Genomic DNA, 15420 nt, shown 5'->3' with positions numbered 1-15420 from the left:
AAAGGTTTCTGCTTTAGACTGATATTTTCCTTCTTTTTTCTCAAGAGTGTGATGCCTCAGTGTGGGGAAACTCCCTCATTCTCCTGTCTCACGGGAGGTTTTTGAGAGGCTCGAATGCCCCTAGAACTTCTGTAGCGTTTGCAATGCTCCACAAAACCACAGTAATATCAGAATAAAATGAAAGCAAACATTGAGGCAGGAGGTTGCTGCCAAAGATCTCTCTTCCAGAGAATAGCTGGGGATTTGAGTGGTGCTCCCCCCACTCCTCAACTTAAAAATTTCCAGACACGCGACATAATCTCACTGTCGTTCTCAACCATAATAAGTCCTGTCACCTGTTAGCAATCTAAAAGGGGCTTTTCAAGGCCACAGAAAGAAGCGAAGGCTCATCTCCAATATATTTCTAGTGGAAATTAGAAAGCTTTGAAAAACTTTCTCCAGGGGCAAATCAGAGCTCACACCCCCCTCTGCGAAACCTGCAGGTCTCCCAGCTGTTGCGCTGGGAGGTGGCTCCATGGTGTGACAGTGGTTTCCACAGCCTGGCACACAGAGGGAAACCACCCTGCAGGGTGAAGTCGCTGCTGGTGGAATTTTACAGTTTGCTCTGTAATTTTCCAGCTCCTTGTGTTCCAGCGCTGAGAGGTATGAGAATACCAGCCTTGTGCAGCTGCTACCACTGCCACTGCTGCTGCCAGTGATGTCCTTTGGAAAGTCCCCCTTATTTAAGCTACTGACTAATTCTTTCAGCTGCCGGGAGATGACACACCTTTTCACGGTGCTGCATTAGGCTGAGGATTTGCTGGGTCCCGAGTGAGGGAGGGAGATTGAGTCATTTCAGATGCCTTACTTCAGAGAGAGACTAGGTAAGACTCATGCAGGGCCGTATCGTGGTCCCTTGTCCTCTTGAAGCTTCTGGGGCTACAGGCAAATGAGAGAAAGCAAGAGGGAAGAAGAGCCAGAGACAGGCATGTAAGAGACGTCGGCAAAGGGGGAAGGAGGAAAGACTGAATCAAAGTTTTAGGCAGACGGCATCTTTCTCCTGGGCAGAAAACTACGGGGAGTATTTCTGTGCTCGTAGTCCATTTCCTCTATTAAGCAAGACACTTCTCTGAATGAACAAGTCTAATCAAGACCATTCCTGCCTTACACTCAAAGGAAAGGAAAGTCACAGTATAAAAACTGTTTCCCTTTGGAAAGATTAGCAAATCAGACGAGGGAGGAGGGGGGACAGACAAATCGCAGACTCAGAAAGTCTTCCAAAGCAGTTAAGGATCCGACTCTTTCCTTGTCTGCCTCTGAGTTTGACACCAGTGAACTAATCCCAGCTTTCATTCACCCCGTGTCTTCTGCCAGTTGCTGCCTTTAAAGCGCTTGCCAGGATGGTGGAGGAATTGCAAAGCTCAATGCTATGCGACTTTCGGGGTTTGTTGCGTGTGACTGGCAGAAATTTTTGCAACTTGAGAAAAAAAAAGTCTGGCAACGGTAGCGGCTATTTCGCAATTCATCTCGCTGTGCCGAGGACGGGGTGGGAGGCACTTTTCGCTGGCATAGATAGTGGCTCGTTAGCTGCTCGGTACTCTGGGCCGACTCCTGTGTCTCCTCTGACCCTGGCTTGGGAAAATCACTTGTCGTTTGTTCAGGTAATTATACTTTGAAGCCGGTAGGTGTCATTTCTGAGACGGAGGGGCGAGGGAGGAGAGAGAGGAGGCGCGGGCAGTCCATGTGCGAGCGCAGCCGGGCAGGAAGGGGAAGGTGGAAAGGTGGGCAGCCGGGCTGAGTCAAAGCCATACCTGCTCCCTCCTGGGCCGCTGCCGGCTCGGCCGCCATCCTGCCTCACGCCACGGCCTACTGACTCACATCCTGCTGCGCCTTTCTGAAGCTTCCAGGAACATGCTGTATCATAGCAGAGATTTGGCTACGCAGCGCCTCTTGGCTGGGAGCAGGCAGCAACGTCTGACCTGCGGTGACACAGGGAGAACTGTCTCCCTCTCTGCTCCGAGGGCATCAGACAGATTCGGAGGCGCGTGGGATCCTGCCCCCGCGCAAACCACGTGCGTCCGCATAAACGTTTTTCCTTTCGGCTCATAGGTAGGGTGAGATCTGTTATCCGATTTGAATTTCAAGCTTAAAGCTTTTCATATGGCTAACAGGAATTATTTTCTGATCAGGGTATAAAATCTTGCGGGGACTTTCTTTTAGGCAGCCTCATATAGGTTGATATATTTGTTATATAGAAATGATGAGGTGGCAGATATTTATGCTATCATCTCACTTAACATCCTGAGCTGGTATTATGCATCTCCACAGCCCCACTGAAACTTACTGATTTATACCTTCCAAGTGTCTGACAGCATCACAGTGTTTTCTTTTGGAGGGAAGGCGGGGGCGTTGTTTTACATTTTAAAGTGGGTGCACCCTCTGAAGCAGCATCGCATAGAAATAGCATCCCAGGACTTCGTGTTTGTTGTGTCCCAGTGATTTCTATGTCCTGTACACTGGGGATCAGTTTTGTAGACAACAGGATGTTCTGTGCGAGCCCAGGAGATACGCTGTGGTTTTGACTGAGGTCCTGACCCACTTGCCCTGTGCTCTGAGTGCAAAGGGAGTTCTTCTCTTTGTGTACTTGACTATCAATAATGACTCTGGAAACCAAAACATGCCCTGTGTCACACTAGGACAACACCATTGCCTGTTAGGTGTTTATTTGCCCTGCTTAACCACGCCGGTTCTGCTGAGCAAGGATATCTTGGGGTCTGGGTGTATAGTCCCCTCCTGCACACCAGTGCTCCTGGGTACCTGCTGGGCCCTGAGCTGCTCCTAAAAGCGATGCTACTTCTGTGTGGCCACAGCGCAGAGCCCAGCTGCAGTTAGACAGCACTTAAGCGGTGTTAGCAAAAGCCGTGTGAAGGGCTGAGACGGCTCCGGGAAAACTCATACTCGAGCCGGTTGTTGTACAGCGGGGTTTCGCTGTCCGCCCGGCGCCGGGAGCCGGCCCCGCGGCCGCTCCGGGACGCAGAACCGGCCGCCGCCTTTTGCAAAGGTCTCCGCTGCCACCTACTGATGCGCGGCTGCCCTCGGCCGGAGGAGCGACCGGCCGCCATCCGCCTCCTCCGGGTGAGGCTTTTAATTTTCCACGGCGAAAATGGCTGGAAAACTGCTAAATAGGAGGACCGGAGGGAGCATCATGAAAGAGGCGGCGGAGGGCGGCGGGGGGGGGGGGGGGGGGGGGGAAGGATGGAGAGCGGCTGGTTGGTTTTTTTTTCACCGAATCCCTAACCAAAGCTCGTTTCATTAAACTATTAAGCATTATGCAACATTTGTACAGCTTAATTACAACTTTTTAAAACAAGCCGAACGCAACCTTTTCGTGGCAATAAAACATGACGGGGCACGAAAGACGGTTCAATACTTTCTGCTTAATAGCTTGTTAGGCATGAGGCTAGAGGCTGAGAGCTCGTGACTACACAGCAAGGTGTGAATTATTGCACCATAATTCTCGCCCTGGAGTGTTTTATTGCAATTAATAACTGTTTTCGTGTTTTAAATACATTTTCTCACACCATAAAAAGCAGAAATGGAAAGTACTTGCTAATGGGAGAAATACCGGGAGGATTGAGCACAGATCACTGACTGGAGCAACTTCCTCGGCTTTGTGCTATTTTGATCTGCTTTTAAATGATTTTGGAATCCTGTTTGGCTTTAAAACCGTGTGGGCCCAAAGCCCTGTTATTTCCCTTTGTCGAAGTAGCTCTCCCTGCAAATCTCTTCACAGATATTCTGAGTTGGGAAGCATCTCCCGTTTATTTGCAGCATATTTTCACCAAATTAACTTCAGTCACAAGAACCCACGCGTTCAGTTCCCCACAACGAGCCACTCACTTCTGAAAGCTCGCTTCTTTATTTTGCAAGCAGAAAAGAGATGGACTTAGAAAGAGTTTGTTGCCTTTTTTGAGTAGCTTAGTCCTGTGGCAAATTTGAACCCGTTCCAGTTTAATTTTGAGTAACCTGAAAGCTGAAGAAAAGCAGATATCACAAAAATAAAATGGTGTTTGAGGCCTCTGATCCAGATCCTACTGAGGCTGCTGGAAATGCAAACCTTGTCTTTACCGGGAGCTGAATCTGCCTCTTGACACTGAAATGGTGCCATAAAAATGCTATTGCAGTGATACTTTTCTCCCCTTGTTATTAAGCACCTGTGAAGGTGATGCCTGGGGTTAGTCAGCACAACCTGCTTTAATATGTGTATATAATAAAATGTGCTATGTTAACATCACTGAATAGATTGCAACTTGTTAACCAGTGTGATGTCAAAAAAAGCCAGTCTTTAAGAGCAAATACAGGGATTGGGAAAACAGGTAACGAGATGGAAAATTCATTGGCAGTTTGAACTTTCACTTAAAGGGATTAGGAGATTAATAATGGGGGTTTCTCAGGCTCTCTATTACTGTTGTAATTACCCCAGAGGTCAGTAATAACAGCAAATGGATAAGGCAGGTCAGATACCTTAGTCGTCTCTTTCTGGCTGTTACTTGATGCGTACTTGGACCATTATCCAGGTTCTAGTCAGGACACAGCACAAAGCTAATTCTAGCAGCACTAAAAGAAAGAAATCATATCTCAATTTAGTCTTGTCAGTGTTTAGTAAATCTGTGACGAGGTCTTGCTTTCTCTTCTGCCGCTGAGGCAGCTGCTACTGCGGCTTTTCCTGCATTTTCTTATCGCTGTTCATGTGTTTATTGCACTTGGTGCTGTTTTATGGACCAGGATCTGATTCATAAATGTCTCTTGCCCTGAAGAGCCAGCAACGTAAGAAACAGTAGAAAAGTGGCTGACGGGGCTGCCCCACCAGGCAATGACAGTTTGTAACAGGAGAAAACAGACAGTAAATTCTCCTCTTTCAGCCTGAAAAACAAGGATGGGTGGCAGCACTCCCTTCGTAAGTACCCATATCGCTCCGGAGACGGACTTTTCCCCTCTCCTCTGCATTGCTAAGACCTAAGGACAGAGCACCTGAAAGCAGGTGGTAAAACATTCCCAGTCAAAGGGATTCAGTGGCTTCTGCAGTGAAAGTGTTGAACAGAGCCCTTGAGAGAGAGGTGATAGAGGGGAGGCTGTGTCACCTGTGCCATCAGCCTTGGCAGAGCGCACCAAGGGCTCCCCAGGCAGGAGGACCAGCCGAGGGAGTTTCCATCCCTGGGCTGGGATCCCTCCTGTGCATGCATCATGATTCTTGTACTCAGCCGCATTGCTGAACTGAAATCAATGAGGTTGCATGCTGAAATAAGGGAGTAATGATTTAATTAACCCTGTTTCAGAATTGAAACACACAGTGTCGTACCGTTACGGCGCTTAGTCTGTCAACGCTTTGTGGTATTTATCCTAACGGTATCCCTGGAGACTGAGATCCCTCATCTGTTTCCCTGTCACCTTTAATAAACACTGGCCATACATTAACAATGAGATGATGTTGCAATTCAGAATAAGGCAGGCTTCGTGCCTATGTCTTTTTGTTTGTTTCTACTAAAGTCCATTTAATCCAATTGGATGTTGCTTTTAAAACAGCATGAGTCAACGGAATTTATTTTTAAGAAAGTCTTTCTGAAAAAAAATTAAATATTAATAATACCTGAATTTGAGTATATTACTCAGTGGAGAAATCTTTACAGGACTTTAGTTTATTTTGCAAGTGACTTCACCAGTTATTCTTTAAGGACTTGGAGTTTCATATAAATATTCCCTTCTAAACAGATGAAATAAACAAAATATAAAACTCATCTCCATAAAGCACAACAAAATAATAATTTCCAGATGAGCTTTCTGATGGAAGATCAAAGTCCTTCATCTCAGACTTGGGAAATTTCCCTTCTATGCGGATATCAGTTTTATCTGAATGCAGTTCATCCGACATTTGCTTCTTTCAAAAAGACAATTAGGTAGATGAAGCTGCAGGAGAATGCTCTTAGAGCTGAAAAAAATGTAAAAGATTTTACTAAAAACAGTAAAAAAAATCCAGGGTAGGTAAAGGGGAAGGAATCTTTCTCACTTTGATTTAGACAAAAATTAGACATTTCTATACACTGAAAAATGCCAACTTCATATGCAAATATGAAATAAGCAGAAAAGAGTTGTTCCTGCATTGGTGCAATTGGTTTGGACAAACTTCTGGCCATGCATCTCTGATTTCAAACGTCAGCCAAACCAGTCATGTGGCTAGAAGATAATAGGTTAATATTCTTTTGTAAATGTTTTATGCATCTGTGCATTTTGAGATTTTGCTTCCAAGAAGCAGCACTTTCTACTGAAAGCCTGTACTTGTAGGGCGTCTGCATTTTCAGCTTGGCAGTTCAATCTAGTTTGTGTAAGGCTTTCTGTTTTGAAGTTGAACCACTGCTGGAAGACCTACTCATCACTCTGAATTTTATTTCTGTATTTTATACACAGTGTATACAAAAGAGATGTAGAAAATACCTGTTCATTTCATTAAGCCTGGGATTTTCAAAAGATTGAGGAAGTCAAATTCCCTAGTCCTATGCGTCTACTTATGAGTCTGCCTTCTGGAGGACCCTAGCTTCACTCTCCACCCCTCTCTCTCTCTCTCACATTTTCATCTTGTTTTTCTCTCTCCCCTTACACACTTCCACAGAAACACTCACAGTTCAGTCCTTTTGTCTCCTTGGTGTCACACAAGACATATCTTTTTGGCTAAAAGGGCTGCAAACACATAACTCAAAAGACTAATGCATCTCAGCGATGAAGTCTTTCGCCTTGGAAAGCTTAATCTGCTTTTCCCTGCCTGCTTTTCCCTGCCCATCGTCAATGTGAAATAGCAAAAAGCCTCACAAAAAAAAAAAATCAACCGTTCAAAACTCATAGATGCACAAACAATATATTAGAAAGCAATTCATCTGAAGGTCTCTTGACAAAGGGGATTACGGAACTGAAATGTAATTATCTTGGCATTTAAGTTTCCATTTCCACTATGTGGTTTGGTTCACGTATTCGATTGCAAAGTTTTATCATTCAAAACAGCCTATAGGTCTCTTTCTCATTGCAGACACAAGGCAAGTACAGCCATCTCCGCCATGGTCCTACGACCAGTCCTACCAGTACCTGGGCTCCATTGCCACCCCCTCCGTGCACCCCGCCACGCCGATATCACCCGGCAGGGCTAGTGGCATGACATCCCTCACCGCAGAGCTTTCAAGCCGGCTGTCAAGTAAGTACCTAAAAGTTAGTCCCCTGGAACCGGACATCACCAAAGCCTCCAGGCTGGCTCCAATGCAAACCGGTTGCAATGTCCCTGAGTGCTGCCACAGCTTTTGTCTGGTCACAGTGAAGCCTATGGCGGGCCCTCTGGAGCAAGCCTTCTCCAACACTTTGCTGGGATTTGTGCAAAGAGAAAAGATATGCAGTTTGGGGCCCAGCATATCATTGTCAAAAAATAAAAAAAAAAAAAAAGAGGAGAAAGCAGCACTTTGAAGATATATGGAACTATAAAAATGGTTTGGAGTGCTGAAGAGCTATCGTATCTGCCAAGAAACGGATGCCACAGATATTTCAGTTCTGTTTCCTTCCCTCGCTCTAAATTCAGACCAGAGCACAGCAGCTTATGGGTGGACACACTGACTGCAGGGTGGTGGAGACTGGCATTTTAAGTGTTGTGCTGGATTGTCTTGTTACATCTCCATCAAATTGTACTGCAGAGCTTTACAAGCCAACAGAAAAATATAGCATGGAAGTGAAAGCTGCCCCCTCGGTTTCCACCACACTCAACTGACCATCTGCTGACTCTAACCCACACATATTGAAGCAATATGTGTGCGTTAAATAGCAGACATTTTCTTAAAATGAATGAGAGCCATATAATTCAAATTTGCACACAGCTTTTTCAAAAATATCTTCTTTGGCCACACATGTTGCTCTCATTTGAACACTCAGGGCTTCTTCTAAGATCGGAGAGAATCACTTGAATGTACTCCTGTCTGTCCAATTCTTGTCATATAGATACTGCTTTGAAAGAGTCACAGGAATGATGCCCACCAAAAGTAAATTATTTGTTAGCTCTGGGTGCTAATTACCTCTTAGAGAGGGATGAAAATACAGGAAACCTTTCAGAAGGAAAAAAAAAAAGAAATGTTTTGCTTTAAAAAACATCTATAAAAAATCTCCTTTTTCATTGATGCACTCTTTTTAAAAAAATTAAAATACTCCTTTTTACTTTCTCCTGTTTCCCTCCTTTTGCACTCCTTTCCACTGGCAAAATGCAGAAATGGAGTAAATGGAGAAGGATGAAAAAAAGATCTTCATAGCAACCAGAAAACTTCAAGTAAAACAAATTATTTAATCAAGTTTTTTACTTAGAAAAGTCATTTTTCTCAATGGAAATCTTTGAAATCAATACTTACCAGCTATTGTGATGCTCAAACTCTATACAGAGGTGCCTGATGCATGTGTACTTGTAGGTGTGGATACGTGAATCAGACTGAATGGAGATGTTAATCACGTTTTATCTTTGCCAGTGTGACAACTGAGGTTGCACTTAAATGAGTGAATGGACTCAGTACTGAAATGCAGTATTTTTTGCATTGCCGTACCACCCAAATGTCCTCACTGTGTACCAGGGCCCTTACTGTGCTGTGCGTGATGTGAGCACCAGAGGATTCCATGGTGGCTGCTCCCAGGAGGACACAGTCTAAGAGAAGATAGCTGTGTATGCGTGGAGTAACTGCATGCTGTGTTTCTTTTGTGGCACGCAGGTAGGGCACCAGCTCTAGGCCTTGTCAGTGCTTTTTGTGCCCGTGGTCAAAGCGATTTACCTTGGCCAGGCATAGTTTCTCCAGGACTTGTGAAGGAACCTAGAAGAGTTTCATTCACAGGTCAGCATTCTTTCTTTCCTGTCTTAATTCTGGACATGGAGGCTCATCTCTACACATCTTCAGTGTTTTTAGAATGCTTCCAAAGTGTTACTTCTATAGTAAATGTCATTCAGTATTCCCAGAAAAATCTTTCATGATATTTTCTCCCCAATCCCGTTACTGTCATACACGCTTGCTGTCTATCTAAGAAATTTCTCCTTGTCAGAACAAAGAGCGAATTTGAGGTTTTTTTCAGGCCCTGGAATCTATAAAGACACGGTGCCTCAAAATAAAAAGCAAAGATATGGGACATACTTGAAACATCTTGACATTAGGTTTCCTTATTCTGCTTTCTGCCAAACTGGACAGAAGAAACTCTCATCTGATAAGTGATGTGTCCAGGCAGTTTCAAGAAGTTTGATTTCTTTCTTGGGATTGAGGTGCGGAAGAACCATCTAAAATCTGGCATATTGTCAGATGCCACCTTCAACCTTAGCTGCTCTGAAGCTCCTGCCATTCCATACTGTAGTGTGTCTTGCCATGTTAAAACTAAAGGTGCTGGAGTCTAGGGGAAAGAAATGTGTTCAGGGGTCCCATTAATCTTCCAGAAAAAATTGAAGGCAAACAAAAAAGGAAGCGTACAGCATGCGTCAGAGCTTTTCTAAGAAATTTATAGAAATTCAGCAAAATGTGCTGGCTGTGTTGATGACGAGCTTTCAGAACTTGGCGCTGGAGTATGTCTGCTCTAGCTTTAAATCTGGTCAGAGCCAAGAGCTTTGTTTTCTCTCTGCTTCTCATGAGTATTTCCTTCAGCGCATGGCTCCTCTTCTACAGACTCCACGCCTTGTCTGACAGAAGAAGTTGTCTTCTGGAAAGATTTTTTTCTTGATTATTTTTGTTGTTATTTTAATCATGCATAGCTGCCAACTCTAGGGACTGCCACCTTCCATTAATCTGAGTCATGAAGAAGATCCTTCCTAAAGAGGCCATTATCTGCTCTGCTTGTTTAATCCTTGCACACCAGGGAAGGAGAATGGTGTGACCAGGCATACTTCCACTGATGTCAGACAAAGTGGAGCAGAATTTGACTGTTCTATACACCATTTTGCTTAGCAGGATGAGAAAGGCTTCTAGCGCACATGAAAGGAAGAAAAAAGGCCAACGCCTAAACACATCATTCTGCTTTAAAAAGCCAGTGGTATGGTTGTCCTTTTTTACGTACTCATTAGAGCAAAGATTTTCAAGAGTTAGTAACAATTATGCAGACCTCATATGAGGACCCAGATACGAAGACCTTAAGTGAACCTGATTTATCTTGGCTTTGGTACTGTTGAGGATCAATGGGGTACTGTGCTCCTACGTGCTGACAGCTGGGCTGAGCCTGTGTGTGTAAATCCTGCCTGAGCACATTCGTGTACCCGAAGGACAATCTCTCCTCCATGGAGCTTCCTGTTTGAGTCGGCAGATAAAACTGGGTGCAAGGAGACACTGTGCAGAAGCTGGACAATCTATATTTAGGCCCCATCAGTGTCTCTGGTAAGTCAAGTGATGCTGGGCAAGGAGCTTGAGATCTGTGTCCCTGTTCCCCACCCACCCACCTGCTGAGGACAAGGGCACTCTGGAAGTGTGAATAATTGCATGTGCTGTAAGGTCTCTAAGAGCAAACACATGCACATACAAAGCAGGGCAAGAGCTTGGCACTCCTCTTTAATTGATGCTTTGCTGAAATTAATCCAAAACATCCAGATCCACAAGCACTGCAACCGCTGCATTGGAGAGCAGGTGAGGGATAGCTCTGTTCTGGCAGTAGCAACACCGCTTCGGTTAACCTTAGACCAGAGTCTGGATGTTGGTTATCGCCTCGAGCAGGTGAACCTCCGTTCTGCCAGTTCAACAGTTCTCTGTCTTCCTTCCCCACCACCCAGGTGCTTCTGACTTGACTGCGTTCAGTGACCCTCGGGTGGGAATCGATCGCTCCTTCTCCGGGCTCCCCTCCATCTCCGACCCTCGGATGCACTACCCGGGAGCTTTCACCTACACGCCGACACCCGTCAGTTCAGGGATAGGAATTGGTATGTCTGCCATGTCCACGGCCACGAGATACCACACTTACCTCCCGCCTCCCTACCCCGGCTCGTCGCAAGCCCAAGGCAGCCCGTTCCAGACCAGCTCGCCCTCCTACCACCTCTACTATGGAACCTCCGCCGGCTCCTATCAGTTCTCCATGATCTCGGGGGGAGACCGGTCCCCGCCACGCATCCACCCACCCTGCACCAACGCCTCCACGGGATCGACGCTCCTCAACCCCAACCTCCCCAACCAAAGCGATGTGGTCGAGGCAGAAGGGAGCCACAGCAACTCCCCCACTAACATGGCCACCACAGCGAGGCTAGAGGAAGCGGTGTGGCGACCATACTGAACAAATTTTAAGTAGTTATGGGCCAGGACTAACGTGCTTTTGATTTCCCAGTGCCCGTAGGTATCCCATAAACACTCGTCTTGCTTATGGGCCCTGCCATGTTCATGTATCACTTCCAGAAGCCAACCCTCCAGACATCAGCGCTCCCAGGAGCCATGGCTTGTATCAGCCAGCCCCTGGCGAAGCGATGTCGCTCCAGCAAAGCATCCCTTACAGGAGGCTGAGCTTCTGGAAAGGAGGACACCTGAGTTGGTGGTCCGGAGGTAGCAAGGGTGGGTAGAAAGGTACCCAGTCTGTTTCCAGGCCTGTGGCTTTCTAATGTGCCTGGGCTTTGAAGGTCTCCACAGCCCTAAAGAGAGTTTCGGTTCACTTCTATTTTTAAGACTTAAAACCTAAAAAAAAATCTTAGTGAGTTTACTGCATCTTATGGACATATTAACTGTAAGGAAGTATAGGAAGATTCCCAGAGGGAAACTGTGAACGCTTCTGTTTTAGCAATGCTGTGAATGAGAGGTTTTATATGTTGGACTTAATTCTTTCCTTTTTTTTTTTAAACCATATTGTATATTCCAAAGAATATGGAAATTTTTTATTGCTGGGTTTTGTTTTGTTTTGTTTTGGGTTTGTTGTTTTTGTTTTTAGGATGCAGCTCATCTTGCTTTGCATCTAATTTGTTTTATTTCTCTTGGCACCTTATAAATTGCAAAAAAAAAAAGATTTTACTCTTTTTTTTGTTTTAATCATGCTTGCTTCTTTCTTGCTTTGTCAACTGAAAGAATCAACCCCTTTTTCAATGAGTTAATTTAACTTTTTTCTCTTGGACTTTTTTTTTTTAATACAACGGCTACAGCCTTGGGTCATTTTCAACTACTGTACTACTTTGATGAGTTCATTGATATTTATGCTTGATATTTAGACTTTTCTTATTTGTTGATACTATTATTATTTAAATATGCCTATATTAAAAAAGATCAGCAATTGCCTTTTTTGGTAGCAGCCAAAGTCAAATTTATCACATTGAAAAAGGCTGGAATAACGATGGGTAAAGTGACCTCCTAATTATCTAGAAATATTGTTTACAATTCACTCCCTCTCATTTTACTCAGCTGAGTGGACTCAGATCCTCAAAGGCATTTAGGTGCCCAACTCTTCCTGGAATGATTTAGGCACTGAAATCCTGTGAATTTCTGTGCCTTCCCAGTCGAGTCATGTCTCCCTGCTCCTTCCTCGCTTTTCCTTCATCACCAGTGGTAACCCTCAGGATCAGTAATCAGGATGTACAGACTCAATATTCCCTAACTAATTACAACCCCATATGGCCCCATTCTACTCCCGAGCTTGCCTGGGCTTCCTAACAGCACCAGTGGTGGAGGCCTTCTAGTCTTTCAAAAGCAAAAGTCAACACGTGGTTCACATGGCAAGGGTGAAGTCCTGGCTCTGATGGAATCGATGTGAGATTTGCTCCCGGCTCAGTGGAGTCAAGATTTCTGGGCAGGACAAAAGCCATGTTCCAGTGCGCTGGAAAATAGATCAGTTCGTGCATCACAAAATAACTCGAACTGAACAGGGTTGTCAAGCTCATCTGGAAAACAGGCTAGTGAATAAGAGGCCTTAACGGTTCCTCCCTCACCATCTTCTGAGGGGAGAGGAAAGGTATTTAGAGCTGGTGCACACGATATTCTGTCCTGTAGCAAATACACAAGGCCTATACTAACAGCATGTTAATAGAGAGTCGTCATCGTTGCCCATCGTTACAGCACAAACATATCAGATGTCACTGTAAAGTTTATGGCACTATTTTATTTGAGGGTTTGGTCTGAATGCAGTTGTTGTACTACTCATTAATTACAAACTGCTGATGTTGACACATGTGCGTTCCAAATTAGCTGATTGTTATTTAATGTACCTCTTAAATGAGTGAAACAATTGCAGGTCAACTCAGAGAGTATTTGAAAGCAGGACTTCAGATCAGTATTTGATGTTTAAAAAAAAATTAAAAGGAATCAAATTAAAAAGATCTTTGGCTGCAGGCAGCAAAACAGCTGGACTTATTTAAAACCATTTGTTTTTCAAGTTTTCTTTTTTTTTAATATGATTTTGCTTCTTTGTTTAAGGCAGATGCAGTAGCACTTTGGTATTGAAAAGTTACAAATTGAAGAATTTACATTGTCAATAAGGTCATTTTTGTGCAGAAAATAGGGAGTGTTTCAAGAGATCTCAGCAGAAGTTCAAACCAGTTCTGTTAAAATACATGCATGGCCTTGTGCTTTTCATTTAGCATAATATTCTTTGCCATTGTCTAGAGTTTGCTCTGAACAAAAAAGGCACAAAACATCAAAATTATATCAGAACAGTTAAAAATAGTTTTTGGGAGTAGGAGACCTTGCTGAATATGGAAATACGGAGAGCCTACCTGTCGTGACATTTACATAGTTGGAATCTCACCTCCTCAGTAGCCTAAAAAAAAGTCCTTCATCACTAAACAGTAGCTCTGTTGCAGAACCATCTTACACGTTCTCTGTTGCCATGCAATTAAAATCATCATTTACTGCAGCTCCCACATCTGCCTTGTGACTGGACCACCCAAGTGCATAGTACTGTGAGCATGAACCCTGAAGTGAGGGAGAGGAGAGGACCTCAGAGGAGCCCGACGCCTCACCGCAGAGGACAGGGCTGCCATGGCCGGGTGACTTCAGCCCAGTGGCAGGAGTGAGGTTGATGTGGCTAGCAGGCTCCCAGGCCTGTCTGTCACCACAGGCTGCTTTCCGCTAAAGCCCTCTGCCCCTCTCGAGCCCGTAGTTTGTACTACTCACTTTTGAAACTAAAAGATCAGGGATTCACGAGAACGAGGAGTTGGCATCTCTTAGCCTGCAGATTAGACCCGACACTGAACATTTCTTATGTCTACATATGTACTTTCTTTATACTTGTCCTAAAGATGAAGTTTAATTTTACTCTCCCTGATGTGAACAAGGTGAGAGAACTGTTCACTGCACTTACCCTGTGTCATTACTGACGTGTAACAAAACTCTGGGATTTCCCAGTGTCTCACTTGTGATAATTGCCAGCAGCTACACTTCTGAGTCCAACCTCTCTGCGTACGTCAAGCCCAGCACAAAGCAGCACCCTCTTTCCTCTTACAGAGGAAAAGCTAAGTTCATTATCCCTTGTAATTAGTCTGTTTAATCACTGTGAGTTTCAGTGTATTCACACAAGTACATATGAGAAACCACAGTTTACTCAAATCTATATTTTTGTAGCCAGCCCCTGTCCCACTACGGACGGCAAAGGTCTTCGAGGCTGTAAAAATCCTCTCGTGTCGTTCCTCTCGTATCTTAAGAGCACTTAGCAGGCAGAAAGAGGCCATTTGCATAAAACATTTCCCCCATTCACACCTCTCCAAATTATAGTATATAAGTATATATTTTTATATTTATATAATATATATATATATTTATATATTTTTTTCATCCCTGTAGCTGAATGGGATCCAAAAAGGACTATTGTGCTTCTTTTTGCAAGTCGTGGTCAGCAGAGTGCCTTAGACACCTTCCCCTGCCAAAATACAGTTAACGGCAGTCCTTACTATCAGCTTGCGTGTTCCTTTCACAAGACACAACTTGTCGTCCAGATGCAGCCATACCAAACGACTCTGAAGTAAATACAGGGTCCGCTTCTCATTGGCTCTAAGGCCCATTCCTTTGCTCTCAAACAATATTTGTGCTCACTTCCAGAGTTCCTGCTACGTTTCCAGGGCCAGGTACAGGAGCTTTAGTGCAAGGGCGAGGCAGATGCGGAGTGCCTCCCTGCTATGAAGGATTCGATTTGTAGAGTTACGCCAAATTATCCTCTGGAAAGAAGAAAAACCCTTTCCTCCAAATGGCCCACAGTCTTTGGCAGAGTGTTCCGAATTGCCTGCACTCTTGAAACATTCATTACTGCTTTCTGGGTGACCTTTTCCACTGGTGTATTTGAAGATTCAGGAGAAGTGGATCGTTTTTCTATTTGAGCAAAACCCTTGCTTGTTTTCCTGCATCATAACATTTTCGTATTTTATTTTTGTTAACCTTGCTTGGTCAGTACCGATCACTTGGCATTTTTCTCCTTGTCTTAAAAGGGTTGCATCAACAGAGTTACTTGTATTTA

The 15420-nt window shown here is 44.4% G+C and overlaps 1 protein-coding gene across 4 annotated transcripts in view; it reads left to right on the top strand.

Moving 5' to 3' along the window:
- RUNX1 (RUNX family transcription factor 1) overlaps positions 1–11727 on the top strand; it is a 176576-nt gene extending 164849 nt beyond the window's left edge. For 2 of the 4 annotated variants that reach the window (XM_086632006.1, XM_086631998.1), the window contains 2 exons: positions 7055–7216; positions 10781–11727. In XM_086632006.1, the coding sequence (XP_086488132.1) occupies positions 7055–7216; positions 10781–11274 (656 nt within the window). In that variant the 3' untranslated portion in view covers positions 11275–11727. Of the gene's footprint in view, positions 1–7036; positions 7217–10780 lie in introns of all 4 variants that reach the window. The other 2 variants (XM_086632015.1, XM_086632023.1) reach the window with 2 other exon arrangements.
- Positions 11728–15420: the final 3693 nt, after the last annotated feature.

Source organism: Tauraco erythrolophus, chromosome 1, assembly GCF_009769465.1.
Source record: "Tauraco erythrolophus isolate bTauEry1 chromosome 1, bTauEry1.pri, whole genome shotgun sequence".
Lineage (NCBI taxonomy): Eukaryota > Metazoa > Chordata > Aves > Musophagiformes > Musophagidae > Tauraco > Tauraco erythrolophus.
The sequence above is the reverse complement of the archived record's forward strand: the minus strand, read 5'-3'. Positions and strand labels throughout refer to the sequence as shown.